We start from the raw sequence: 26,027 nt of genomic DNA, 5'->3' as shown, positions 1-26,027 counted from the left end.
GCCTCCATTTAGTTACTTGTTTAATCATTCTATCTATACTGAGCTCTTACTATATGCTAGGCTCTGGGGACACCGTGGTCTAGTAAAATAGATGGGGTTTCTGTCCTCAAGGAATTAACCATCTGTCAGGGCAGAGGGGTATTTACCAAATGATCACAAGATCACAGTGACCAGGACATGGAAGGGGAAATTCATGGTGACAGGCTATGAATGGAGCTCTGATATAGTCAAGGAAGTCGAGAGGGCTTCTGTAAGGAAGTGAGCTAGGATCTGAAGAATGAGCTCAAGTTAACCAGGCCATGTGAGTTCCAGAGAGAAAACAGCATGTGCAAAGACCCTGTGATTGGAGAGAGGAATATAAATATGAGTGACTGAATGACGGTCTTAATGGAGCCAGGAACCCCTGGTGCAAGATGAGGTTAGAGAAATGGAAGCCATGTGGGCAAAGCCTGCTGGCCAAGCAATGTGTGAAGCCACACTGAAGTGTTAAGTTTCAGATGAAGTGACATGATTGGTAAGTGGAGAATGGATCCAGGACTGTGTGCAGATTTAAAGGACACTGGTTCATTCATCCTGCTGACCTTTCCTGCACCCTAGCAGTGTCCCAGGCCTGAGAGCCACTAAAAGGAAAGGTGCAGAGCCCACCGTGAAGACACTTTCATCTGAGTCTGGTTTTCAAGCTGATAAAATACAGAGATAAAGATCATTCCTCCTCTCATCTCCATCTTAGGGACCTCTTCCAGAACCTCTGGTGTTCACAGGTCACTTTTCTCTCTATTGCAGGCCTTCAGCTGAATTTCACTGCCTCCTGGGGGGACCTGCACTACCTGGGGCTCACGGGCCTGGAAGTGGTGGGCAAGGATGGCCAGGCACTGCCCATCAACCTGCACCAGATCTCCGCCTCCCCCAGAGATTTAAATGACCTCCCTGAGTACACTGATGACTCCCGGACCCTGGACAAGTAGGTGTCTGTAAGAAGCTTAACTTTCATGACAGTGGGGGCTGGGGGACCCGTTCTGCATCTTAGATTTCAGATTCAAACATCAAATAGCAACCCGTATTCCATCTTCTCCCAGCCACCCTGTGAGGTCTGTGGTTGTCCCATTTTATAGTCAAGAAAAACCAAGACTCAGAAAGGGAGGTGACCCTCCCAGGGCCACACAGCTGGAAGTGGTAGGCAGGGTTCGAAGCCAGGTTCTCCTGCTTCCAGACAGAGTTTTGCTCTGTGTTTTGTCCACTGTACTTTGTGTAGGACCTCGAGCACAGTGGCTGCTCAGTAAGGCTTTGCCGGGACAGCTCTCAGTGGCCAAAAGCTTTTCCCTCCTTGAGGTTGGAGGTGATTGCTGAGGAAGTCTCCATACTTACCCCTGCATTTGTCAGATTGCATACGGCCAGGTTGGGTCAAGTCAGTAAGAGGACAAGCCTGAAATATTGCATTGATCCATGGGGCCCCTTAACCCGCCCTTCCTGGACATGTGAACAAGAATCATCTAGGGGAGTCAGAGGAATGAGAGTTCAAATCTTGGCTGTGCCCCTGGCAGCTGGTAAGTTTCTTAACCTCTTCAATAATAGTGGCAATGATAATTATAATAGTAATAACTGAGATTATAGTTGCCATTTTTTGATTGGTTATTAAATGCCAGATGCTGGGTGACAGATATTCATCCATTTAAACTTTAAACAGCCTAAAGAGGCCCCCATGTAAACTGAAGTGCAGAGAGGTTAAAAACTGGCCACAGGTCACCCAGACAGCTGTGAGTAGTGGAGTCATGATTTGAATGTAGGTCGATGAGAGACTAACACCCATACACTTAACCACTAAGTTATTCTGTTTTCTCCTGCCTTAGTTTCCTTATCAGTAGAGTGGTGACAATAAATCCCATGGCTGGAGTGTGGAAAAGGGATTGCCACATGACAGCTCTACTCCGTGCCTGGCCCAGAGCATGTGCAGGGTCAGTGGTAGAGCCCTCCCTATTCCAATAAGGTGCCCTCTAACTGTAGCCCTCCTGTCCTGCTGTCATTGTCTGCTCAGGGGCCACTCTGTTCTCTGTGTCTTAGCAAGTCACACTTTTGCATATTTAGACTTGGAGCCCATGGACCCAGCTCCTGGCTGCATACCCCACTTGTTCATCTATATCCACCCAGTTACCACCCCTCTGCCCAAATTATTGCAGCAAATCCTGGGCCTGATAGCATCATCTCTAAATATTTCAGTATGTATCTCTAAACAATAAAGACTTTAAAAGGAAAACATAATCTCAGTATCATTATTATACCTAAAAATATTATCATTTTTAAATTTCTAGATATCTAGCATGTCCCTATTTCCCTGGCAGTTGTTTCTTGGATTGAGATCCAGATAAGGCCCCTACATTGTGACTGGTTGATTTGAGCCCTAGATAAGGCCCCTCCATTGTGATTAGTTGGTTTGAGCCCCAGATAAGGTTTCTACATTGTGATTGGTTGATTTGAGCTCCAGATAACATCTCTACATTATAATTGGTTGATTTGAGACCCCACTATGGTCCATACATTGTGATTGGTTGATATGTCTCAAGCCTCTTATAATCTCTTGCTTCTCTTCCATCTTTAAAAAAAAATTTTTTTTTTTAATTATTTGTTGAAGAAACCAGGTTTTCTGCCCTGTAGAGTCTGGATTTTACTGGTTGCTTCTCTATGGTATTGATTAACCTGTTTCTTGGACCCCTTTATTTCTTGTAAATTGTTCATTAGCTCCAGAACTCTGATCAGATTGAGGTTTGACCGTTGGGGCAAGATATGACCCTTGGGTTGTTATTACTGTGTATCCCCTTCAGGACATATTCAATGTCTGGTTGTCAAGCAATTTGTGACATCGGTAGGCAGTGCTCTGTGGCTAGATCCATTATTCAGGGTTGCAAACTAGCAGTACATTGATTCTATTATTCTTTTTTTCATCATTAAAGAGAAATTTTCCCTGGTTATTGCACAATTCAAATAGGAAAGGCAGTCTAAAATGCTTGATTCCTTCCCTTTATTTTTTCGTTTTCAAAATAACAAATTGTTTCTCTAGCATCTTTTAAAATGTTTAGTTGTTTTTGACTATAATAACTCATGGATTTAATATACTGTGTGAGAAGGGTTTCAGTCTTTTGCAGTTTTTTTATCCAGTTGATGCTCTTGGACACTGGGAGTTCCCGAACCCTTTTTAAAGTAGCAGTCTCTGAGAGCTTCCCTGCTTTCCGACCTGACAAGATATTTCGGCCTCGTCTTGTATCTTTCGTTTTTAAACACTATTTTATTATGTAAGTTTCAGGTGTGCTTATCTTGTATATTTCTTGTTCCAGACATGGAATCAGCCATTTCTCCACTAAGCCCTGGTTCCTTCTAGTGGGAAATGGTATTTAGAGACCATAGTCTGGCTACTAGGGATACTCATTGCTACTAGGTTGGTCATTTTTTTCTAGGCTGTTTTGTGGACACTGCTAGGAAGTACCATTTAGATATTCTTGAGGGCATCTGGAGGGACCTCCCTTCACTGTCAGCTATAAGTGCTTCTCTCTACTCTCAGAATTGGGCAACAGTTTTGCTATCAAGGCAGCTCTAGTTTGAGGTAGGACAGATAGGTAATTGCTTTTAGAAGGAAACAGAAGGTTCTCTAGCGGTAGTTCTCAGTCAGCTTAATTCCACAAATACCCCAGTGTTAAATTGCTGAATTTCCTCAGTTTTAAGATGCCAGAAATTGTAAGACATATCATCCATCAGTTTAATAACAGCCTTTTAGAGAAAAAAAGAAACAGTATCTCCTTGGATGAACACTTAGCTTACAAGATTTGTTCCAAATCTAAAACTTTAAACTGTTAAAGGAAAAAATAAAGTTTATTTTAAAACCCAGGAAACACGGCAGCGGCCCAAGTTTCTCCCATTGTAGCAGCTTCAAAGCCACCAGGAAAATGGGAGGGAGAGGAGAAGGCATTGCCCGAAAGACCGAGAGCAAGGCTTCTGTCCCTGGGGCCAGGCCTCTCAGTGGCAGTGCCGGGCACACGAGCCAGAGCCACGAGGGTTGGGATCTGGGCTGAGGTGAGCTGGGCAGCCCAGAACAGCCAGTGGCAATATGGTCTTCGTGACAAACACAGGCAGAGCTGAGGAGGATGAGGCAGGGTGTCCTGAGCAGGAGAACCAGAAACTGGCCGGGATGGGAGCGCAGCACGGGCAAGGCACCAAGTTCAGAACCGTGGTTAAGAAGAACATGAGGGTGCTGGGGCTCCCTCCTAATGCCGTGAGGCTCCCTGAGACACCCAGGCTGTGTGGTCGCAGGCCAGACCCGCTCCCCACGGAGGCACCTGCCTCTTCTTGTACTTGGCCCACACCAGGAGCTGCCAGGTTCGCGCTGGGGCTTTAGTATCCCTCTCCCCCAGCACAGGAAAGAAGGGATAGAATTCTATCAAAATGTGCCATTGAGTAAACATAGAATTTTACAGAAAGCCTAAAAAATAGAGAAAAATATTCGCCTCCCATCCCCTCTGACTCAACTGTATTTTTCACTTTTGCATCCTCTCTCCTGGTCCTTGTCCTCATTTCGCAGTGTCGAGCTCAGTCGCCCGCCATCCCTTCGCCTGCCTTTCCCGTGTTACTGCATCGTCCTCACAATTGTCATTTTTAACAACTGTACAGATTTACTTAATATTTTCCCTATTTTGAGACCTCTCAGGTTATCTTTTTTCCTAATATGAATAAATGAGACTATAATGAAAATCTTGGTGCCGATAGCCCTTCCAACATGTTGACTAAATTTTCCTCAAGGGAAAAACAATTCCAGAAATGGGATCACTGGGTTAAAGGGTCCTGAAAAATGACACATTTTCCCAGCTTTTAAAAAATTTTGGCGGTCGCTTCACTGTACCTTAACAGTGTAGACTGTTATTTTTTCCCGTTTTCTTATTTTGTCTGATTTCACAGATGAGAGGTGGCCTTTACTGTTGCTTTAATTAGTCTCACCTCCGTTAAAGCATCCGATCCAGCCAGGCTTGTGCTGGGCTTGAGCTGCAGTGGGGGATGAGTGGGTGTAGACCCCACGCTGCGATTTCTCCCGGCAGACCGGGCCACCCCACCTCACCACTCCTTCCCCGCTGCGTGCAGGTTAATCGATGGAGCCAACATCACGATGGAGGACGAGCATATGTGGCTGATCCCCTTCTCGCCGGGGCTGGACCACGTGGTCACCATCCGCTTCGACAGAGCCGAAAGCATAGCGGGCCTGCGCTTCTGGAACTACAATAAATCTCCTGAGGACACCTACCGAGGGGTAAGCCAGAGAACAGTGGCCGTGCTCGGCCCACTGTCAGGGAAATGGTGCCTTGATGAATGGCTGGCGTGGCTGCCAGAGAGGAGCATAAATCCTCCAGAACCTTCCAAATGGAGCTGGGGGTTACATGCAGGGAGAGAGCATGCAGCTGTTTCTTCTGCAAACAGCAGATGCAGGCTGAAGAGCCCAGGCAGACTCGGAAAACTGCAGTACCTTGTCTTCTCCAAGGGTCCCGAGATCCGCAGCAGGCCCGGCCCCTACCTCATCGTGGCCTGTTGCAGCCCTGTGTTCACTGAGTGCTTCCTGGGGCCAGGCATTTCACTGGACCCTCATCCCAGCCTCTGGGAGGCAGATGTTATTACCCCATCTCTCAGGGTGTCAAAAAGTGAGGTTCAGAAAAGTCCATTCGTTCATGCAGGGTCACCCAGCTAGAGCCCCATCCACGTCTGCCGGGCTGGGAACCCACCTCCACACTGAGTTCTTCTGCTGAGTGTGAAAAAGCAGAAAAAGAGGAAAATAGCATCAGAAACAGGCTTCTCTGACCTGTATGACTATGAACCATGAAACATTTATCCCTTTCTACTACACAGAAGTGACGATGATAAGGTCACCCGAAATACGGCAATGCAGCTGGGGCCTAAGGCCACCAGGCCCTGAGTATGACTCTCCATTCTGACCCTCATCCTCTGGGTGACCTTTGGAAAGTGGTCTGCTTTCCCTGGGCCTCAGTTTCCTCATCTGTTAAACCACAAGGAGGATGATACCTGCTTTAGGAGGGTGGTCGTCACCCCTTGCTACACAAAAGGGGACAAAGCCAGGACTTGGCCTCGGGTCCTGTGAGCCCGGGTCTGGGCTCTCCCCAACGTATGTGCCACAGAGTTCTTCGCAGGACCCGTGGGGGCCTTGAGGACGCAGTGGGCCAGTGGCCCCCAGCCCGCCAGGCGCTCTCCTTCCCGAGCAGCAGCTCCTCTGAGTGTGCCATTCACAGACCCTCCCTGGGCTGCGCTGTGTCTGTGCGAGCATGCTCTCGGTGCAGCACATTTAAGTCAGATACACTGGCAATGAAAAAAACATTCTTTAGCTCGACTCGTGCCTCCAGGTCTCTCCATTCTTTTGAGCGAATCAGTCTTTCCATTAGTGCTTCTGTGACCTGGATTCGCTACCTGGAAACGTTGGGCCCAGAGCCCCTGCTTCCCAGGCCTGGCCTCCACTAGCCTCCGTGCCTGTGCCAAGTGGCCACTGTGGGAAGAGGGAGATGGGCAGAATCTGAGAGGGTGGATCCCGCAGCACAGTGCAATGGATGCCCCCCAGGAAAACGCATTGGATGCCTAACCCCCAAGACCCTGCTGGGCACCCTGCTTATAGGCCCCGGGCATGTGGTTAGGGCCATGCCTTGGACTCCTGGAGATTGGGCTTCATGTTGCTCCAGTGTGTCCTTGGGAAAACTACTTAGCCTCTCTGAACTCTAATTCGTTAGCTCTAAGATGGAGGTGATAATGGACGCCGCCTCCAAGGGAATGAACAGAAGCCTGGGGAAATCATGGACCCTTCCTGGAAGAGGTGGTGACCCCGGGCAAGGGCTTCCTGGACCTCTGCTTTGCTCTGTTGCCAGCTTCATTTTCAGGCAGCTTTCTCCACATGGCAAACCCTGGCAGCCCTAGGCTTATGTCCCACATGCTCCAAGTTCAGCAGAAGAGAGAACTCCTCTTTTGAGGCAAGCCAGCAAAACCCCAGGAGTCAGCCTGACTGTTCTGGTCGAGTTCCATGACGAGAACCAATCACATGACCAGTAGGTCAGAGTCCTCAATTTAGCCATGCTGGGGTTACAGGTCCAGTCCTGTGGTTAGGGTAGGAATTACCCTCCAAGAAAGCAGAGCAGAGATATAGTAACAGCTTTTGGGCCCCCCATCCAGCCATGCATAAAGCCAGTCATCATATGCTTTCCAGGTTTATGTGCCCTGTGACTAACTGACTGACAAAATGGAGGGCTCCCTCAATGCTGAAGGAACAAAGGGCTCCAGGTGCACATGAGTTACCCATGAGACCCAGGCAAAGCCCTTTTCGTTCTGCATGGAGGAGCCCTCTACATCTGAAGGTGAAATTCTACCAGTCTGGTTGGCAGCTGGTCCCACATTGCTAACCATGAAGGTGGTAAGGCACTGAGGAGCCCCGATTCCAAAATGTGTGATTGGAGAAAGGGTGCTGATGTATCGCCCCTTTCTGCTCACTCACCACCCTCTACCCAGGAGAAACAGAGCTGAACCACCTCACACTTTGCCATTAAGGCTTTGAGATTTACTGCTTGATCCTGGCCATTTGGCTGGCAAAATCTGGCCTAGAACAAAGGACCTGTTGGCCCAAATCTAATTGACTCAGCAAGCTTTTGGTAAGCACCTACTGTGTGCCAGGCCCTGAGGCAGATACAGAGATGGTCCAGCTGCCAAAGGAGACCCAAAAACCACCAAGGACACTACTAGGAAGCATATGCCCTAGAACAGCAGTCCCCAACCTTTGTGGCACCAGGGACCGGTGCTCCTATGAGACTCTAATGCCCGATGATGGAGGTGGAACTTGGGCGGTGATGGTAGCGCTGGGGAGCGGCTGCAAATACAGATGAAGCTTTGCTCGCTCTCCTGCCGTTCACCTCCTGCTGTGCGACCTGGTTCCTAACAGGCCACAGACTAGCCGTCAGCAGCCAGGAGGGTTGGGTACCCCTACAGTCCTAGAGGATGAGAGAATCGCTATGAGAGGAAAGAGCAGGAAGTGCTAGGACCGGTGGTGACGCGTGAGCCAGGGTTTGAGGAAAGAGCGGTACAGGCTGACAATTGTTGAGTGCGTGTTTTGTGCCAGGTACTGTTCTGTTCTGGATGCTTTCCATAAGTTAACTCATTATTGAGCCCATTTAACAGATGAGGAGTGTGAGGCATGGGGAAGTTAAGTAACTTGCACAACTACTAATAGTAGATGTCAGAGCACTTGAGCCCATGGCCTTGACCACCATGTCGTACTACCGCAGGCCACTGCAGCTGAGTGGACTAGAGAATGTCTGTACCTGTCTGTTGTGGCAGGGCCACCCCTGCCTTATCCCCTACTTATGCCCAGTACCCAGCACAATGCCTGGCACAGAGTATGGATGACTCTGGAAAGCAGCCCCCGCCAGGTGGTTTTGATGAAGGAGAAAGGCCAGCCCAAGCTGTTTCTCAGGCTGGGGGCTCTGTGGAGGCTCTCTGTCGTAAATCCAGCTGCCAGCAGCACCAGCCATCTCAGCATATACCGCTGTCCTCCACGCTGGCTTCTTCCTTCAGGCGTGTTTTTTCTTCTGTTTGCTAGGCCAAAATCGTCCACGTCTCCCTGGATGGCCTGTGCGTCTCCCCTCCAGAGGGCTACCTCATCCGGAAGGGGCCGGGCAACTGCCACTTCGACTTTGCTCAGGAAATCCTCTTTGTGGACTACCTACAGGCTCGACTCTTGCCCCAGCCAGCCCAGAGGTGAGAGAGCAGCACCGCGCGTACCCCTCCCTGTCCGCCAGCGTCGGCTCTGCGCCGTGCTCTGAAGTGTCCACCTAGAGCATTTTGAAATGGTGATCAAACGCATTGCTTTTCAACCTGGCCATTTCTAAAGCTCAGTGAAGCCTCTCCGGAAGCTTGGGGAATATACCCACCTTGTCTGGGTGTTTGAGTTTCTCACAGTCTGGAAAGCTTGAGATTTTAAATGCTCCGTTACACTTCCTGCTGGGAAAAGAGGATCTCTAGTCTGCCTGATTCCAGAAATGCCCGCTGGCTGATTTGGGGGAGGACCTTCCTTCTCTTGTTTCTGTGTTCTTGATTTAGAAAGATTCAAAAAGAAAAATAGGGCCTAATATTTCATGGATTCACTGGGATTTCTTGGCCCTAGTCTCAGCCGCAGTAAGTTCATAACAATTTGTAAATGCCACATTAAGGTCACTCATTTAAACCCCCTGATGTCCAAACGCCAGAGGCAAAGCTCTTGAAACAAAATGAATTTCCCTCCACTGCATCTAGGATCACTTCTTGGGCCAGTCACTGGGAACAGTCACTTAATTATAACATTGCCCTTGAAATGGAAGGAAACCTGGCCAGGACTGGAGGCCACTGGCTGTAGACCAGGGAGAGAAGTCCAGTGGGAAGAAATATGGAGGCAGAGAGAGCTCTCCCTCCCAAATGCCTGCTCTGTGCCAGATGCTTCGTATTCATTCAAGTAGGGATTATTATGCCCATTTTACAGACGTGGGAACTGAGGCCCCGGCTAGTGAAGCCACTTGCTCAGGATCAGTAAGCCAAAGCCTTCAGGGCACTCCCCACCTTCCAGCCTCCTTTGCCTGTCCTCCTCCCATCCCACCCCCTACTCAGCCCCTTTGGCTACTCTCTGTGGCAAACACCAACACCCCAGCCCCTTCCCACCTCAGGGCCTTTGCTCTGGCTGCTCCTGTGCTTAAGAGGCTCAGCTCAGACTCTTCCCACAGCTGCTGCCTCCTCGGCTCAGACTCTGCCTCGCCGCCGCTGCCCAGTGCTCCGCCTCATCCCCCATCATGGGTCTCACTCAGCTCTTAGCACAACGTGGAATTTCCTTGTTTGCGAAGGGGCAGTAGGAGTCGTTAAGAGAGCGGACTCTGAAACTGGGCAAACTTGGGTGACATCCCACTTCTGCCTCTGACTAGCTGTGTGACCTTGAGCAAGTGACTTCAATTCTCTGTTCTCTAGTTGATCCTCATTCACAACCCAGAGATATAAGAGTACCCACCTCCTAAGATAGAGGAGTCCATGTCGGCCAAGCCTGAGAATGGCCTGTGCCGGGTTGGCCGTGACCGAGTAGGATGGGAGCTGCACGCGAGCGGGAGCTCCAGCTGCCTTTCCCCACTGCACTACCATATGTCTTCAGAGTCTAACTCCCGGGAAACAACTGACCAGCAGTTCTGGCCATCACAATCTTTTGCTTACTGGTACTATTTTTTTTTTTTTTTTCAGGCTTGACACGAAAAGCCTGGAGCGGGCGAGCATGGACTATGAGGCACCACTGATGCCCTGTGGCTGTATCCTTCCCCTACCCCATCCACACGTCCTGGGCCCTCGAGGGCCAGGCCTGGAACCCAGAGGGAGGGCAAGGTCTTGCGGGGTCGTGGTGGGGTCTGGGCTGCCGCTACAGGCCAGGGGCCTCAGCTGAGGCACCTGGAGGACCTCGGTTTCTTGGGAGAGGATGGGAGGACTCGTGATTCCTCGGGCATGTGGGGTGCTGCTGGGACTGGGGCAGCACACGAGTTTCGGATCCCATCCCCCCGAGGTTACAGGAGGCAACACTAAGGACTCTAGCTGGGAGGGGCCAGAGAAGCTAGACCTGACCCCAGGGTCTAGCCTGGGGTCAATCCTTGGGACCACACAGGGAGGAGAAGATAGAAGGGCTGGACCCCTGTGGCGGCCCCACACTGTTCAGTGGGTCGCCTGCGTTAACTCACTGTCTTAGCCTCCTGTGGTGGGCACCTTTCCCATCCCCATTTCACAGCTGGGAAAACCGAGGCAGGGAGTAACCTGCCCAAGGCCACACAGCTGGGAAGGAGCAGGGCCGGGCTGGTGAATACAGGCAGCCCGGCTGTCTCACGAGCCTGTTCTCCTGGAGGGACCGCCTTTGGCCCTGGTATCACCTGGGAGCCACACTGTTACCCCTGAGGTTTCCTGCCTGCCTGCTCCTGGGAATGCTGGGAGTGCGTTAGGCCAGGGGACAGGGCCGAGAAAGGGCTCGATGCCGGGTTGTGTATGTGGGACTCAGTCAGCAATGGCCGGTCACCCTGCCGCAGCCCATCCCTCCTGATGCTCTAAAGCTCACGTATCCCCCTGCACCCCAACAGCCTACACACTTTCAATGGATGGAGGAGGGAATAGGTTCTCTGATCTGGTCATTTTACAACTAGGCAAACTGAGGCACGAGACAGTTTGAGGCCTGGCCAGTTAGTTTAGCATCTACAATGAGTTCGTGTCACAGATGTCTCCTCATCCTGCCAGCTCCCTGGAGAGCATCGTCCCCTCCCGTCCTCCTGTCTCCTGGGGCCTGGAGAAAGGTTTTGAATTCTTAACACACACACACACAATTTAAATTAAAGAAAATCCGATTCCACATATTTTGATAGGTTTCAGTCTCAGTGAGAGAAAAAAGTCATTTTCTTCTCCTGTTCATCTATATAAACCAAAAAAAAAAAATTATATCCCTATATTATCTTTGTCATTGTCTTACTTTGTTCTCAGAAAATTAACCCTGATTTTCCTTAATAACATGTCCCAGTCATTTTTCAGTTTCAGCTCCTGACCAGCTGGGGTGACCCCTATTACATTGGTCTTACGGGCCTGGAGCTATATGATGAACGGGGAGAGAAAATCCCTCTGTCAGAAAACAGTATCCTTTCTATCTGAAGGGGCCCTAGCGTGACTGCGGGGAGCCTGGAAGGTCAGGGGGAGGAGCAGGAGCCTCCAATGTGGAGGGAACTATCCCTGTAGGAACCAGGCCTGAGATGAAAAATACCACTGTGCTCTTCTCACAGTCAGACGCTGACCCTTGGGAGTGGGCAAAGCAACGAGCAGCTCCCAGCCATGCCTAACAGGAGTTCCACAAAACAAAGAGTCCCATGGTCCAGGGAGTTGGGAGAGGGAACCATCTGCAGCCCCCCTTGGAGAACCAGAGACATTTTGGAGTTCTAAAGGCTCTGACAAGGCCTGCAGGGGACAACCTGGTGCCTTGTGTTCAACTCAGTGTGTCCTGAAGTTATTGACCATGGAACCCTTTGATGTAGAATGTCCACATCAGAATTTGTAAACCGTTAGCCTGTTGAGTTTTTAACTCTTTTAAATTAGTTGCTAACATTTTTTAAAAATCAGGTTTCACATGAAAACCCTGATCTTTCTTCAGCTTCTCTTGAGAAAGTGGCGGTGAGAGGCCACAGGTGTGCATGGCGACGACGGCTGGGCCTGTGTCCTGGCTGCCCGTCCCCAAGCGCCTCCTTCCAGTGGACCTTAGTTTTTACTCACTGTTATCCACCGGCCCCCAGATCCAGGGTTTCTGTTTGCCGAGGGCCCGCTCTGTCCAGGTGCGGTACCAGGGCTTGTCACATAGTGCCAGATTTGCCCTCACAGCAATCTTGCCAAATGAGTGCTCTCATTATCCCCATTTTGCAGATGAGGAATCGAGACACAGAGGTTGAGGAACTCGCCCAAGGTCGCACAGCCAGTGAGTGCTAGAGCTGAGAGTCTGGCTCCACAGGCCATGTTCTTGACCACTGAGCTGTCTCGCCTCTCTTCGATGGAACCTGCCTGACCCTTCTGGGCTCTTGATCTGAGATCCCCGACTCACCACGGTTAAGGACCTGCTAGAGCAGGTCAAACCCCAAAGCCTGCCTTGCACCTCTTTGGGGTCCCTGGGCTCCACTTGGATCCTTTCCTGCCTTCCCTGGTGACACCATTCTCCTCACGTGGAATAGAAAATTCTTGGTGTTTTTGATTGTTATCAGTGATTCCTTGGCTGCATAAAGCTCCATTGATTTTTACCAAGAACACTTACATCCAGTGTCCTCTGAGATCTACTGTCAATCCTGGGACATGGAGATTTTTATACCCATTTTATAGATGTGGAAACAGGCCCGGAGATGTGCTATGGCTTGCCCAAGATCTCACAGGTCAGAATCGCAAAGCCAGAGCCGGAATCAGGTTCTCTAGACCCACGTTAATGCTCGTCAGTAGAGTGGCCGTAGCTAGGCCAGGCCCCTCCAGTCCTTGCAGTCTTGGCATGGCCCTCCCGTGCCCAGGCAGAATTTGCCCTCCACTTCCCTCAGTGGCAGAAGCATATTCTGTTCCTACCTCCAGCAGTTCTGTGAAACTCCTCTTCTCGGCCTTCTCGGTTTCCTCCCCTTTCTTTGGAACTGGCCACCTCTCCTCACACCCCGACTCCTCTTGACCTCCATGTTCTCATTTTCCCCAGAACATGTCTAATTTGGCTGTCACTTCTCTGGCTGCCCAAAGCAGCGGACAGCTGCTCTGCCCACCAGCCCCTCCAGTCCTACCAGGCCCGGGGGCGCTTGAGCCCCATGGTCAGTGTGATGGATGCTGGCGGCCGCAAGAGTGGCACACGGTGCCAGGCACACTGCTTTGAGTTATGGCAGCTTAGAGGCCTCCTCAGATATCGCCGCCTTCCCCGACAGCGTGAACTCCCTGGAGGGCGTGTGCGGGGACATCCGGACCCCTGACAAGCTCATCGACCAAGTGAATGACACCAGTGATGGCAGACACATGTGGCTGGCTCCCATCCTGCCAGGGCTGGTGGGTTCCCAGAGGCTCTCGGCGCTGGGGTCGGTAGGGAGACTTTGCATCCCTTATCTCGGTGACACATCTTTCTTCTGAGCCAAGTTGATTTAGAACAAGTCAAAATGCCTGCGAGCCATCAGGAAGGCTTAGGTCTTCGCTGACACGTCTAAGGGGGCCAGCTATTCTGGGCCAGTGGTTTCTTCTCTTTCTCTGGGGGTCCTTATTATAAGTGGGCAACAGGGAGATAAAGGGCCGCATGGGACTTGAAGCCGGGAAGCCCAGCGCAGCAGGCCTGGGGGCTTGGGCATCCGCTGGTCCTGCGGGCATCATTCTCTAGTTCTTTTTTCTGCCTCTGCTTCTCTCTGCAACCTACTCTGTCCTCTTCATTCCAGCCCCATCCTCTCCACATTCACTCTTTCCGCTCCTTCCTTATGTCACCGGGCACTTGACCCTAATTATGCTCTCACCCTGGCACCGAATCTGTGTAGTCGTCTCTTCTAACCAGCTGACTCAACTTGCCCCAATCTCAGCCCCTGCGGTTGGTCCTGCTTATCTTCTTTTCTTCAAGGCCTGATGAGGAGCCTAGGGATAGGCCATCGCCCACTTGGGCCCTCTGGGTGGTGATAGATAGGAGAGAGGCCGGGAACAGGTGGGGTTAGCACCCACCAGCCTCTCAGCCACGGGGCCAGATGCCTGGGTGAGGATGTGCAGTCGGGTCTGGGGCATCTGTGTGACCACTGTGTCCCCTTTTCCACTTCACGTGATGATGCGGGAGGGTAAGGGGGTACATTTTCCTCTCAAAATGTGATGGAAGTTTTTCAAAGGCCTCCCCCCATATTATCACCCCCCACAATCAAGGGTCCATCAGCTTCCCTTGAACAGAGACCAGCCTCTTAGCCCTCAGCCCCACTATTGCAAAAGGGAGTATACAGATCTATCATCCCCTAGACGCAGGACCACAAACTCGTAGCCCCACTAGCGAGTCTAGCCTCCTGCCATCTTGAGTTTGGCCAGTTGTATTGCCCATCATCTTTTAACTGGGGCACTCAGAGGATGGCCTCAGGCTGAGCCCCAGGGCAGAACTGGGGGAAAACTAAGCCTGCAGCCTGTGGCCACCACTGAATGTTTGTCACTCTGTTCTATCTTGGGAGCCCCCTAATATTTGAGAGTCTTTGTTGGGGAGAGAGGACTAGAGGCTATTAGGTCCCACTTTGCCAGCTGATTCTGCCACTGACTGGACCAGACCCTCTGCACTCCCCAGCAGAGGTTCAGAATCTTGTGCTGAAAATCACCCAGCAGTGCCTCCGGGGCCTGTCTGCAGCGCTTTTCATTTATGATTCGGGGAAAGGACAAACAGGGGTCAAGGCCGTGCTGATTGCCAGGGCCAGTGCTCCTTGACTCAGGAGTTGAGAACTGTCCCTGGGCCCACGTTGCCCCAGACTGTGCTTCTGGCCTAACCTGGGGGACGGGGAAGGGCACACCCAACTGTCCGTGGGTATTTAAATGAGGGCCACACCAGACCCAAGAAAACGCCCTCCAAGAGCCAGCTCAGCGGTTTGTTGCAAACGCAGCCACACGTGACCTGACTTAAGATGGGCTTCGAGGAGATGAGAGGCAGCAGGAACCCCCTATGCCACGGCCCCGAGCAGCCCAGGCTGGCTCACATGAGCAGGCACTGCCCAGGGTGTCCACAGGCTCGCCCCCTGCCCAAGCCCGACACCCCCTGCCCAGCCCAGTGCCTCTGTTTGCAAACATTCCTGTTTTAATTAGTTCTCTCTGACAGGTGAACCGGGTTTATGTGATTTTTGATCTGCCTACCACCGTGTCAATGATCAAACTGTGGAATTATGCGAAAACACCCCATCGAGGGGTGAAGGAGTTTGGCGTAAGTACTTATTAGCTGGGTTCTTTTAGATAATTATGCTCGTTGGTAATTAGGCTGCCGGCAATTATCATTTGTCGCAGTTTGATTGACTTCTCTCTGTTGCAACCTTAGACACAAATGCCTGGTCCTCCACGCAGGGAAATTTGCCATCCAACCGTGAATTCAAAACCTCCTCTGAGTGATTTGAATCATCACTCTGAAAAACAAAGTGGCTTTTTTTTCCCATCTTTCCTCCAAGAATAGTACTTGTTTAGGGAGTTCTTCGTGCCAGGGGGCGATTCTGGGTTGGGGAAAGTGGGGACCCCAGGGGCCTCCCAGCTCTGCCTCGTGTGCTAAAGGTATTTCAGGCCCTCAAGCCTTAGCTTCCTCATCTGCAACATAGGCTAATGCTATGTGCCTTCCCCAATGGTTGTGAAGATCTAAAGTCATAACACGTGCCGGGCACGTAGCAGGCGACACTCCACGCTGTGGCATGCTTTGCCCAAGGTCATACGTGGGAAGGAGGAGGGGGACCTGTTGGCCACACCGCAGAGCCCTTCCTCTCTGTCTGTGCAGCTCCTGGTGGACGACTTGCTTGTGTACAACGGGATCCTGGCCATGGTGGGCCACCTGGTTGGGGGCATCCTGCCCACGTGTGAGCCCACACTGCCCCACCACACCATCCTTTTCACCGAGGACACAGACATTTGCCACCAGGAGAAACACACCACCATCAGGTGTGCCCCAAGCCTGCCCCACAACCATCCCCACCAGCCCTAAGCAGGACAGATGGCAGGGCCATGCAGCCTGGACCCTGATCGAATCTTCCGTCCTCTCCCTCCCCGCAGTAATCAGGTGGAGGACCAGGACGTCCAGATGATGAATGAAAACCAAATCATTATCAACTCGAAAAGGAAGCAGAGTGCGGTTGACCCAGGTCAGCTTCGGTTCTCTGCCCAGAGCATCCACCTCGGGAGTTTGGGCTAAATAGAGAAGGAGCTGGCAGCGTCACACACCCTCTCTCGCCCCTGCCTGCCCTCAGATCCCTCTCCCCGGAGGAGCTTGCCTGGGGCCTGAGGAGGGGCGGGCACCTCGTGGCATCATGCTGTTCCCGGAAGCCAGGCTTTTTGGGTGCAGAGGGTAAAGTCCATTAGGGGCAGAAGCACATTATCGAAGGGCCTGGGCCTTGGGAAACCAGCAGAGGATGTACGGGGCGAGGGCTTCCCAGAGGAGCTGGTGTTTGAGCTGCATTCTAGGAGATGCACCGAGTTGGCCAGGCAAAGGGAACAGCATTGGCAGAGGCCTAGAGGGGTAGCGTGGCAGGGCCTACTCCGGGCGGAGCGGATAGGTCAGTGTGCCAGGGGTGCCGGGCTCAGAGGCTGCTGCTGGGAGCTGCAGGTTGGGGTCAGGTCTACAAGGGTCTTGGATGGCAACCCAGGAGGTTTGGATTTCAGCCTGAGGGCATGGGGCAGCCCTCTGGGGTGGAAGCTTGGTAACACCGATCCCTCCGCATGCTCTCTTGACAGCCTTACGCCCCAAAACCTGCATAAGTGAGAAGGAGACAGCAAGACGGTGGCGGTGCTGACTGCGGAAGGAGGGAGAGCTGGTCCTCTCGGCCAGCGTAGGGCTACATCGCTGGCCCCCACTCAGTACCGTGTCCCCTCCCCTCAGTCCTCAGTGTCAGCCAGCCCAGACCGCAGGGGCTAGAAGAGAGCCGTGGTGTGGAGGGGAGCACACTGGGGAAAAGGGCCTTGAGGGATGGACGACCCTGGAAAAGGTGGGAGCTCCAGGTGGGAGGAGCCAGTGCTGCTGCTGAGGGTGAGCCGTGACCTTCCACTGTCCCCTGCAGGGAGCCCCAGGACACCCAGCTTGGTGCCTCTCCCATGAGATCCAGCAAAGCAGGGCTGGCGTCCACTCAGGCCTGTCATAGGTTCCCTGGATCAGGTCTGACTCGGGCCTGGGCAAGGAGGTCGGCCGGCGAGGCCTCTCATCCAGCCCAGAGCATGGCTGAGCAGGGCAGGGGGACCAGGCCTCAAACACCAACACCAGAGTGTGCTGGGGGAGGCTCCGCCTTCCGGGGCCCAAGCTGAAGCGCCAAAAACCCCCGTCATACACATCCCTGCCTCATTCGGGGGCTGGTAGATCTGGCTGAGAGGGCAGGATTGTTCCCTGGACCCCTAAATGTCTAGCCCAGAACTGCTGTAACCCCCTCACTCATCTCGGGTGCCGCTGGTCCTGCACGGGCCTCTGTCCTCTTGTCAAGCCTGAGAAGGAATTGGCCAAGGGCGTGTATCCACCTGCCATCCAGAGCTGGGCCCACCCTGACATACCAGGGCACTGGTTTCTGAAGTGCTGCCAGGCCCAGGTGGGACCGGCAGGTGGGCAGCTTCAGACCCCAGAGGGCCAGCGAGGCCCATCCAGATGCCCTCCTGGTACAGGGCAGGGGGTACAGAGGACCAGTGCCACAACCCTACCCTCTGCCCCCGGAAGCTACCTCCCCTTCCGCTTGACTTCTTGTCGGGAGGGCGGTGGCCCTCACTGCACGCGCTGCCGCATCCCTGGAGTCTCTGGGCGTGTTTTTCTTGCTGCTTTCTCTCTCTTTATCCATGTCTGTGCCCTTGCAGTCAGGCAGGGCGGTCCTTGCTGCCCAGGGCCCCACCCTTTCTCCCTCTCGCAGCAGCTTCCCAGCCAATGTGCCTTGCACCCCCAGCCGAGTGAAGCCCAGAACACGTCTATTTCCATCTATGTAACAAGCTCGGATCAAGGACCTAATTGGTTTCCCAGTGGTGGGTAATTTCTCGTTCCCAATATTAATCCGTTGTTTTCTTGGCGCCCAGCCCGGCCCACCGCGTACTGTACTCGAAGTCCGTTCCTATGCAACCACGAGCCCAGCAAATACTTTATGAGCTTTGCAGCTTCCACGGGCAGCTATGCAAATGCGCTTTTCATTTGGAGTGTGGGGTCGATGTGGTGCAGATAAGGAATTGTTTCGCCCCAAGAAGATCCATCATTTCTGTAGCTTCCAGGCCCCGGGCTTCCCTGCTCCTGTCCCAGATGTGCTGAGCTCCTCCGGGGCCTCTCGGGGTTGGGGTTGATCCGACCAGCTCTTAGAGACCAAAACTGGTGCGGTGGCTTGAAAGGGAGCCCAGCTGTCCATTCCCGCCTGGGGCACTGGCATGGGTCAGGTTTGTTGGGGAGAATACGCAAACACCGCGCACCCTGGTTGCCACATCTCAGCTGACGTTTATGATAACTGTGTACCATGCAATCTAGGAGGAAAAGAAGGCTGTACAGGCATTAACTCTAAAATAAATTTCTATTTTTTTCTCCTGCAAAATCAATAAAAGATGTTATTAATAGAATATAGTTTGATGGATGGGATTTGAGGTCAGACAGAGGGAGCCCATGTTGCCTCCAGGAATCGACCCAGAGTCCACTGAAGACTGGCCGAGTGGCACAGGGAAGTCCCCTGTCTGAGCTGCTTTTTCCCCACCTGCGAATGGGGTCATGATCCTGGCACTGCGTGGAGAACAGATGATAGAAGCCCATACATATGTAGTGGTTATTCCATGCCTGGCTGGCATAGCTCGTTTAATCCACATAACAACTCTATGGGGTAGGCACTATTATGAGTCTTCTTTTATAGATAAGGGAACTGAAGCACAGAGAGGTCAAGTAGCTCACCCAAGACACACAGCTTCGGAAGCTATTAGTCAATGCCTAAATCTTGAGATGACTGCAGGCGAGCTGAGGTGGGGTAAAATCTCCTACGTCTTTGGCCCTGAGATTCCTTTCAGCATGTGTGGGTCCTGGAAGCCCACACCCAGGTGCTGATTCCTGGCTGCCTGCTGTGGTCCCCACCCCGCTGCTTCTTTCGAGGTGAGCAGAGACAGCCTCATTAGCATCAGGATAAAGCCCTTGATTGCGGGGGAGGTTCCATTGAAGGAGGGTCTGGACTGCAGCTTGGGTGCCAGCAATCAACCTGGCTTTGGGTAAGAGGTTCCTTTGGAAGCCCGCCTTTCTCACTGTACCAGGGAGAGGGGAGAGGCTCCTTGTGACCGCCCCCCGCATGGAGGGAAGATGGCAGGGCCGCTGGCGGGCCCACCCCTGCCCCCTTCTCTCCTCCGCCAAAGGCAGAAAGGCCCTGCCCTGCCCAGATACCCTGGTGTTGGCGAGCCATCTCCTCCCTCCTCCATGGTTTGCTGTCTGGGCCAGCCCTGGAGACCCTCAAGGGCGGGCAAGCCCTTCGGAGTTCCCGCTGCGGGATGGGAGGCCGGTGGTACATCCCCATTTCTCGGCCACAGTCAGTCTCTTAGCCACCAGCCGGCACCCTGGGCCTGAGTCTTCATTATTCAGGGAACAAAGCTGGCCTGCAAGAACCTGGTCAACAGACAGTGCAGGCTGCTTCTAGGGGACGGCGGCCCAGCGCGGGGGGCCAGCAACACCAGGTCTTTGAGGTTTTTAAGAGAAGCCAGGAATTCAGGTGTTTTATTTATTTGTAATGTGAAATCTAACTTTTTAAATGTTGGCTCGACTTAACTAAGCCAACAAACACCAAGTACGCCAAATAAAACTGGGTACTGTGCAGCCCACCCTCTACCCCAGCATGGGCACCAGCCCCCCTTCCTGCCCCCTGCAGGCAGCAGTCCCCAACCTGTGGCTCCACGAATGCCCCGGGGCTGATTGGTCCACCCTCCTTGCCTCTCCAGGGAGGTAGAAGGAGGGAGATCTTTTCCTTGACACTCATCCTGTCCCTCAGCCCAGGGCCAGTCGGGCGACCTTTGCCTGCTGGAGGTGGCAGTCCCCACCTCCGCCCTGGTGCCAGAACACAGGCTTCCTCTCCCTCCACATCCTGTACCCCCCACACTCCATAAGCACAGGGTGTAAATTAGCCCAGAGCTGCGGCTGCCAGGAGCCCCTGCGTGCCGACAAGCCCAGGCGTGGCTTACTGGAAATGAATCTTGGTCATGGCAGACAAGAGGCTTAAGGAAGAGCAAGCTTAGGCTCCCAGAGAAATCTCCCCACAGACCTCCGACCCCTTCTCTGTCCAGCAGTGGGATGGACCTGACCTGCATCTCTTTGTCTGTCTGGCTCTGGCTCCATGAGCTCAGAGGGACCCAAAGTGTCCCCCAGAGCCCGGCAAGGCCGTTTCTGCAGCCGAACAGGTGGCAGCTGCCCCAGGAATGTTTGCCCAGATGTCTTGGGTCCCCCTCCCCCCCGCCCCCGCAGGCCTTGCCACCCACCCTACCTGGGGCCAGGCTCCAAGCCCCACCTAGCCTCTGAGCGAAACTGCAGGTCACAGTCTGGTGGCTCAGCCTACTCAGGTCTGGCTGGCTGTGCTGGTCTGGGCAATTCTCTGCTTCTCTGGAAAAATTGGAAGATCCAAAAGCTCTGGTCCCACATTACTCGATGGCCCCCTGAGCCTGGACAGGTGCTCTCCTGATCACTGCGAGTCCCCACCAGCCCCTTTCGGCTTACACTCACCTGCTTCCATTACCTGAATTGCCTTCACAGCCCCACATGCATCTGAGTTTGCACCCCTGAGACAGAGGCTGGTAATGAATGAGAGGAGCAGGAAGGGATGGGGTGACAGTGCTGTGGGGCCCAGAGCAGGGGGGGACTCTGCCCCCTGGGAATCAGACCCCAGCCACCTGGGCATGTGGAGGGCTCTCCCGGAGCTCTGGGACTCTAGCCTCTGGCGTCCAGTCGGGCCGCAGGCCAGGCCGGGGTCTGGGGAGGCAGGCGGGGCCTCTGTCTAAATGGGTCATGTGTCCCCGTGTGCCTTGGACATTCATGACACACCACTTCCGGGCTCCCAGCGTCTGGGAAACTGCTCCACTCACAGCCTTCGGCAGCCATATCTTGTGGTAACAACAACAAAAATACTAATGGCCAATACATACTGAGCCCTCATCCCATACCAGACGCTCTACGGCTTTCATCACTGAAGGCGCGTATCAGTGGCAGACACTGAGACCTTACGTGGTGGGCACCCTTTCCCCAGCATGTTGGTGATGTCTCCATGGGGCCGCCAGCCGCAGCTCAAGTCCTACACCTCCTGGCCGTGTGACTGGGCTTCCTTTGGCTTCCCCGCTCGGCAGGGTGAAACAGTGCCGACTTCACAGAGGTGCTCCGGGCACCCTAAGAGCAGCTTCCAGGAAGGGAGATGCACTCGCTAAGCTCTGTGATTACTCTCATTTGGCAGGTGTGCAAACAGGCTCGTATAGTAAGAGAACGACCGGGGGGCCGAGAAGTGACTCCGGGCTGCCCAGCTCCGGGCCCAGGCTCCTCACCAGAGCAACAAAGCACTCCCCCGCCCGGCCCTGCGCAGCTTCCAGGATACCCTCCCACCCTCAGCCACTTGGTCCTCAAGGGCGCTGGCCTTCGATGGAGAGCACTCCCTCACCCCTCCTCTGCCAACTCTTGTCCCTGCCTGTTGCTTCGCTCCATCCTTTGCCTCCTCTCCCACCCTGCCTGCACCCCTCACCCCCACCCCACATGTTCATCCCAGAACTTCCCAGGGAGAGCCAGGAGGAGATAAGGAAGGGGGCTTGGGGCACAGACTCGGCACCGTGGCTCATGCCGTGGAACTACTCCCATGCGGAGGCCCCTTCCCGCCGGAGTCCCAGAGCCTCTCCCTCCCCCATGTCCTGGCCAGTCCTGGCAGCTACCCACTCCCCTGCCAAGCCTCTGGCCACTGGCCCAGCTGCCAGCCTCTCCTAAGGCAGAGGCTCAGACAGTGTCAGTCCAGGATGAACCGTGGCCCAAGTGGCAGTTACCGGGGAAGTGGGGGCTGGGCCATGCGGGGAAGGGCGGAGGTCCCCACGCCGTGATTTCTTGTCTGTCCATGCAGTAAATCCCCACTTGGAGGAGATTGGTTTTTCCTCATGACTGATGGTCTTTGGCTGGGCTGAGTTTGTCCTCAATCCCACAGTCGGCCACCCACCAGTGCAGTGGCGCGATTTGTTCTCTCTGCCCCACAGGCCCCGGGCAGAGGGGCAAGCAGAGCTGAGCTCCTGCCCCCAAGCTGTGCGCTCCCAGCTTTGTCTCCCATGGTTTGGGGTAGGAGCTTTGCTGATTCATCCACACCAGGGCACCTTCTCCTGATTTCCACCAAGGCCCAAACAGGAGTCTCAGAGAAAGCCCGGCCCAGGCTCCCCTCACACCCCTCACTTGTCTCCAAGCCACATCGGTGCCACTTCTCTCCATCCTCAGTGCCACCACCGCCTAAGCCCCTGAGACCTACCGCGGCTCCCTCTCTAGCTGCCTTGCCTCTTCCCCGCACCTCGTCTCCCAGGCCTTCTCCACACACGAGCGGGACAGCATTCGAAAGTGTAGAGCTGATGGTGTCCCACCTCTTAGAACCCTCCTACCAATGGCTGGCTCCCTGTGGCCTTCCAGGTGAAGGACAAACTCCTTGTCATAACCCACCAGGCCCTACACACTCTGACTCCAGATGACCACTCAGCAATAGACCCGTGCCCTCGCCCCAAGCTCCAAGCACTTTGTCCTGCCATAGTGCCGCGCACGACCACACGGCATTCCTCTCAACCCCAGGGCCTTTGCACACGCTGTGACTTACACCCACACACACCTCCATCTCCTTCCTCATCCTTCTGTGCCTGCGTCAATGGTCCTTTCTCTGAGACACCCGCCTTCATCCCTCCAATTTAAATTGTCTTTCTTTCGTTCACCTCTGTAGCAGTGTTCACACTCCGAAGTGACGTTTTTGTGGTTAGAATGAACTCCGCAGACCCAGATGCTCTCCATCCTCACTTCCTCCCGAGCAAGGGGTCAGCACCCTGGTGCGGCAGCTCCGCCGGGTAGATGAGCCTCCCAGCATGGCCATCCTGAAGCCCGACTGCTGCAGACGGATGCCCATGAATCAAGTTGACGTTTCCATTACCAGAGGCCGCGATGGGCCGGCTCCGGTGCGGGCGGCGGGATGACAGCTCATGGCAGCCACCAGCTGAGGGCAGACATTAGGCTGCCTGAGGACTGGGCCTGCTCATCAGCCCTCAGCCTGCGGCAGGATTGTGGCCCTGAGGATCCTCTGCATCTGGGGCGATGGGGGCTGACCTTGGTGAGCGAGGGAGCAGAGCCCCATTTCAGAACACCGAGCATGTGCAGACACGTGTGCAGGGCATGTATGTGTCCAGGGCCAGCACACACACACACGGATGTGTGGACAGGGCCAGCAACACCACACAAGCATGAGTGCTGAGGATACTCGTTAGCTCACGTGCACGTACAAGGTGCTACCCCAGGCTTACATAATGTCCGGGTTGGCACGTGCACGCAACGCCCAGGGCGTGTGCATATAGGGACTCTGGGCACGAGTGCCGAGAGCAGAACAAAGTGCGTGAGGACTACCCTGGGCTGTGCATCAGGCCGGCTTATGAAGGTCAAGATGAAAAGCAAACTCCCAGAGCCAACAGCCATTCGGTGGTCAGAACACGTCTGCTCAGCACGAGGTGTGGAGCCGGGACAGCTGTTTGCAGGGGCAGGAGGAGGGGGCTTTTGTTTCCCCACAAGGCTTCCGTGTGCCTGCCCAGGCCCACCCTGCCTTCATACCAGGTGGTCCTCCCACCCTCCAGATTTGGGCAGACACTGCCCTGTGCTCCCTGCAGGAAGCCAGCCTCCCCGGTAGCTCTCAGTAGGGCCCCGCTGAGATCACTCATCCAGCCTGCCCGGAAGTTCTTCCTTTTATCTAACCAGCAGCCTTCTTGCTGCAGGCTCTGTAAGACTGAATGACAACTAGCTCTCACCCCCTGCCCAGCAGGTGCCCAGGAGAGGACAGAAGGATTTGAAGCCCGAAGGGTTTATGGGCCGCCCCCGCAGCTCCGGCCTGTGCAGAGGGTAAGAATGGCCCTTGCTTGAGCGTCGCATACCATAATCACATAGCACTTGCACAATGATTTATTTAATGTTTTTCTTTAAGCCGACTCTTATTTCTTTTTACCTAAGTGCCTATTTTGGATTCATCCTAAGCAATAACATCTGTGAACTTATGGCACTCATGTGCCCGTTACACATTTTTTCCCTAATACACATTTACATAAACACAACTATTAAAATAGATTAAAATTTGCCCCTGTGTCAACTATAATCATCTCCTGGACCTCCGTGGTCCGCTCGCCAACTTCAGGAGGATGCCGGGTGAGACTAAAGAGCTCCGAGATGCCTCGTGTCCTGGGCCAGGTTCCTGTCGGCTGCGTCCCTGCCCAGCCCCGTGTCTACAGTGCTGCTTCTGGTCCACACGTCAAAGCCTGAACTCCTTGTCCTGAGGTCAAGGCCTTTGTACCTGGGCCCCAATCTCGCTCGCAAATTCATCTCCTGCCCCACACGATATGTCTGAAATATTTACCGAATGAATGAAAAATGGATTGATGAAGCACTAACTTGATTAATCAATGAATGATGAGCACGCACCTCCACCTGGGTGTTCCCTGGGCCCCTGAGACTCAGAACCTGTGGACGCGGCCGCCACTTGAGCCCCTTAGCTGAGAGTCATCACCAACTCTCCCTCCCTCCCACATCGGTCCACCCCCAGCCTGTTGATTTTCGCTGCTGATGAGCTTCTGGATCTGCCTTCGTTGTCCCCATCCCCAGGGCCACTTTGCTGAACCAGACCAGCTCTTCTCTCCCTTAAAGCATGGTCAGGATGAGGAAGGGAGCCGGGGCTCCCACATCTGTCCTCTGCCCACAGCTTCCGTGACTTGCCCAGATGCACAGCTGGGTGCTTCCCACGCCTCTCTGCCCAAAGCATCCCAGCTGCAGGACAAAGGGGGCTTCGGACACCTCCGGGCTGGTACCACTGGTCCCTGCAGGCTGCTTTCTCACCACCCTGCTGCCCTCCCTTCTCTCCACACCAGCCACCTAGACGATTTTAAAGTTCCTACAATGTCCCTAACTGTCTTGCCCTCTACACTCTTGCCTGCCTGACATCTAGACAACCTTCATGTCTTCGCTTAAGTGTCATTTTCCCAAAGGACCCACCCCTCGCCACTACCCACCCCCGAGTAGATGCTGCCTTGGGCCCCACAGCCCCCCACTTCCCCTCATCACCGTGACAGAAACACCAACGAGGCATTTAATCTGTGCCAGGTTCAGTTCTAAATGTTTCACACACATCAACTCATTTAACCCTCAGAACAGCTTTAAGAGGTAGGTATAATGATCATCCCCATGGGCACATGGGGACGAGGCACAGAGAGGTCAGGTAACTTGCCCAAGTTCTCAAGTGGGAGGGGCTGGAATCTGAACCCAGGCTACACGGCCCAGAGCTGGACACCGCAGCATTTCACACACTGAATTATAATCTTCTGTCTGGTTGTCTGTCTTGCCTATCCCTGAGCTCTGCGAAGATAGACACCCTCTCTGTTCCAAGATAGACATCTTATTCCAAGTACCTACCACACTGCTTGGCCCATAGTAGGGACACAATAGATTATATCATTGGGTAGATGGATACACAGAAGGATGGTTGAATAATGAGCATGGGTGATGCATGAAAGGATGATGGATGGATGTCTGACACAAGGAAATTTGACAACTGATGGGTGAATGATGGATGGAT

General features: G+C 53.6%; 1 protein-coding gene across 1 annotated transcript in view; it reads left to right on the top strand.

The window, feature by feature from the left end:
* Nucleotides 1–18,802, top strand: part of KIAA0556 (KIAA0556 ortholog) — a 179,175-nt gene extending 160,373 nt beyond the window's left edge. Inside the window, exons 20-29 of the mRNA XM_011376974.2 lie at nucleotides 784–961; nucleotides 5,119–5,284; nucleotides 8,615–8,772; nucleotides 10,270–10,334; nucleotides 11,576–11,686; nucleotides 13,460–13,599; nucleotides 15,368–15,469; nucleotides 16,025–16,185; nucleotides 16,297–16,385; nucleotides 16,975–18,802. Of these exons, the coding sequence (XP_011375276.1) occupies nucleotides 784–961; nucleotides 5,119–5,284; nucleotides 8,615–8,772; nucleotides 10,270–10,334; nucleotides 11,576–11,686; nucleotides 13,460–13,599; nucleotides 15,368–15,469; nucleotides 16,025–16,185; nucleotides 16,297–16,385; nucleotides 16,975–17,033 (1,229 nt within the window). The 3' untranslated portion in view covers nucleotides 17,034–18,802. The remainder of the gene's footprint in view (nucleotides 1–783; nucleotides 962–5,118; nucleotides 5,285–8,614; nucleotides 8,773–10,269; nucleotides 10,335–11,575; nucleotides 11,687–13,459; nucleotides 13,600–15,367; nucleotides 15,470–16,024; nucleotides 16,186–16,296; nucleotides 16,386–16,974) is intronic.
* The last annotated feature ends 7,225 nt before the right edge of the window (nucleotides 18,803–26,027 follow it).

This window comes from Pteropus vampyrus, unplaced genomic scaffold (genome assembly GCF_000151845.1).
Source record: "Pteropus vampyrus isolate Shadow unplaced genomic scaffold, Pvam_2.0 Scaffold303, whole genome shotgun sequence".
In the NCBI taxonomy this organism is placed as follows: domain Eukaryota; kingdom Metazoa; phylum Chordata; class Mammalia; order Chiroptera; family Pteropodidae; genus Pteropus; species Pteropus vampyrus.
Note: the sequence above shows the minus strand (reverse complement) of the source record. Positions and strands in the feature narration are given on the sequence as shown.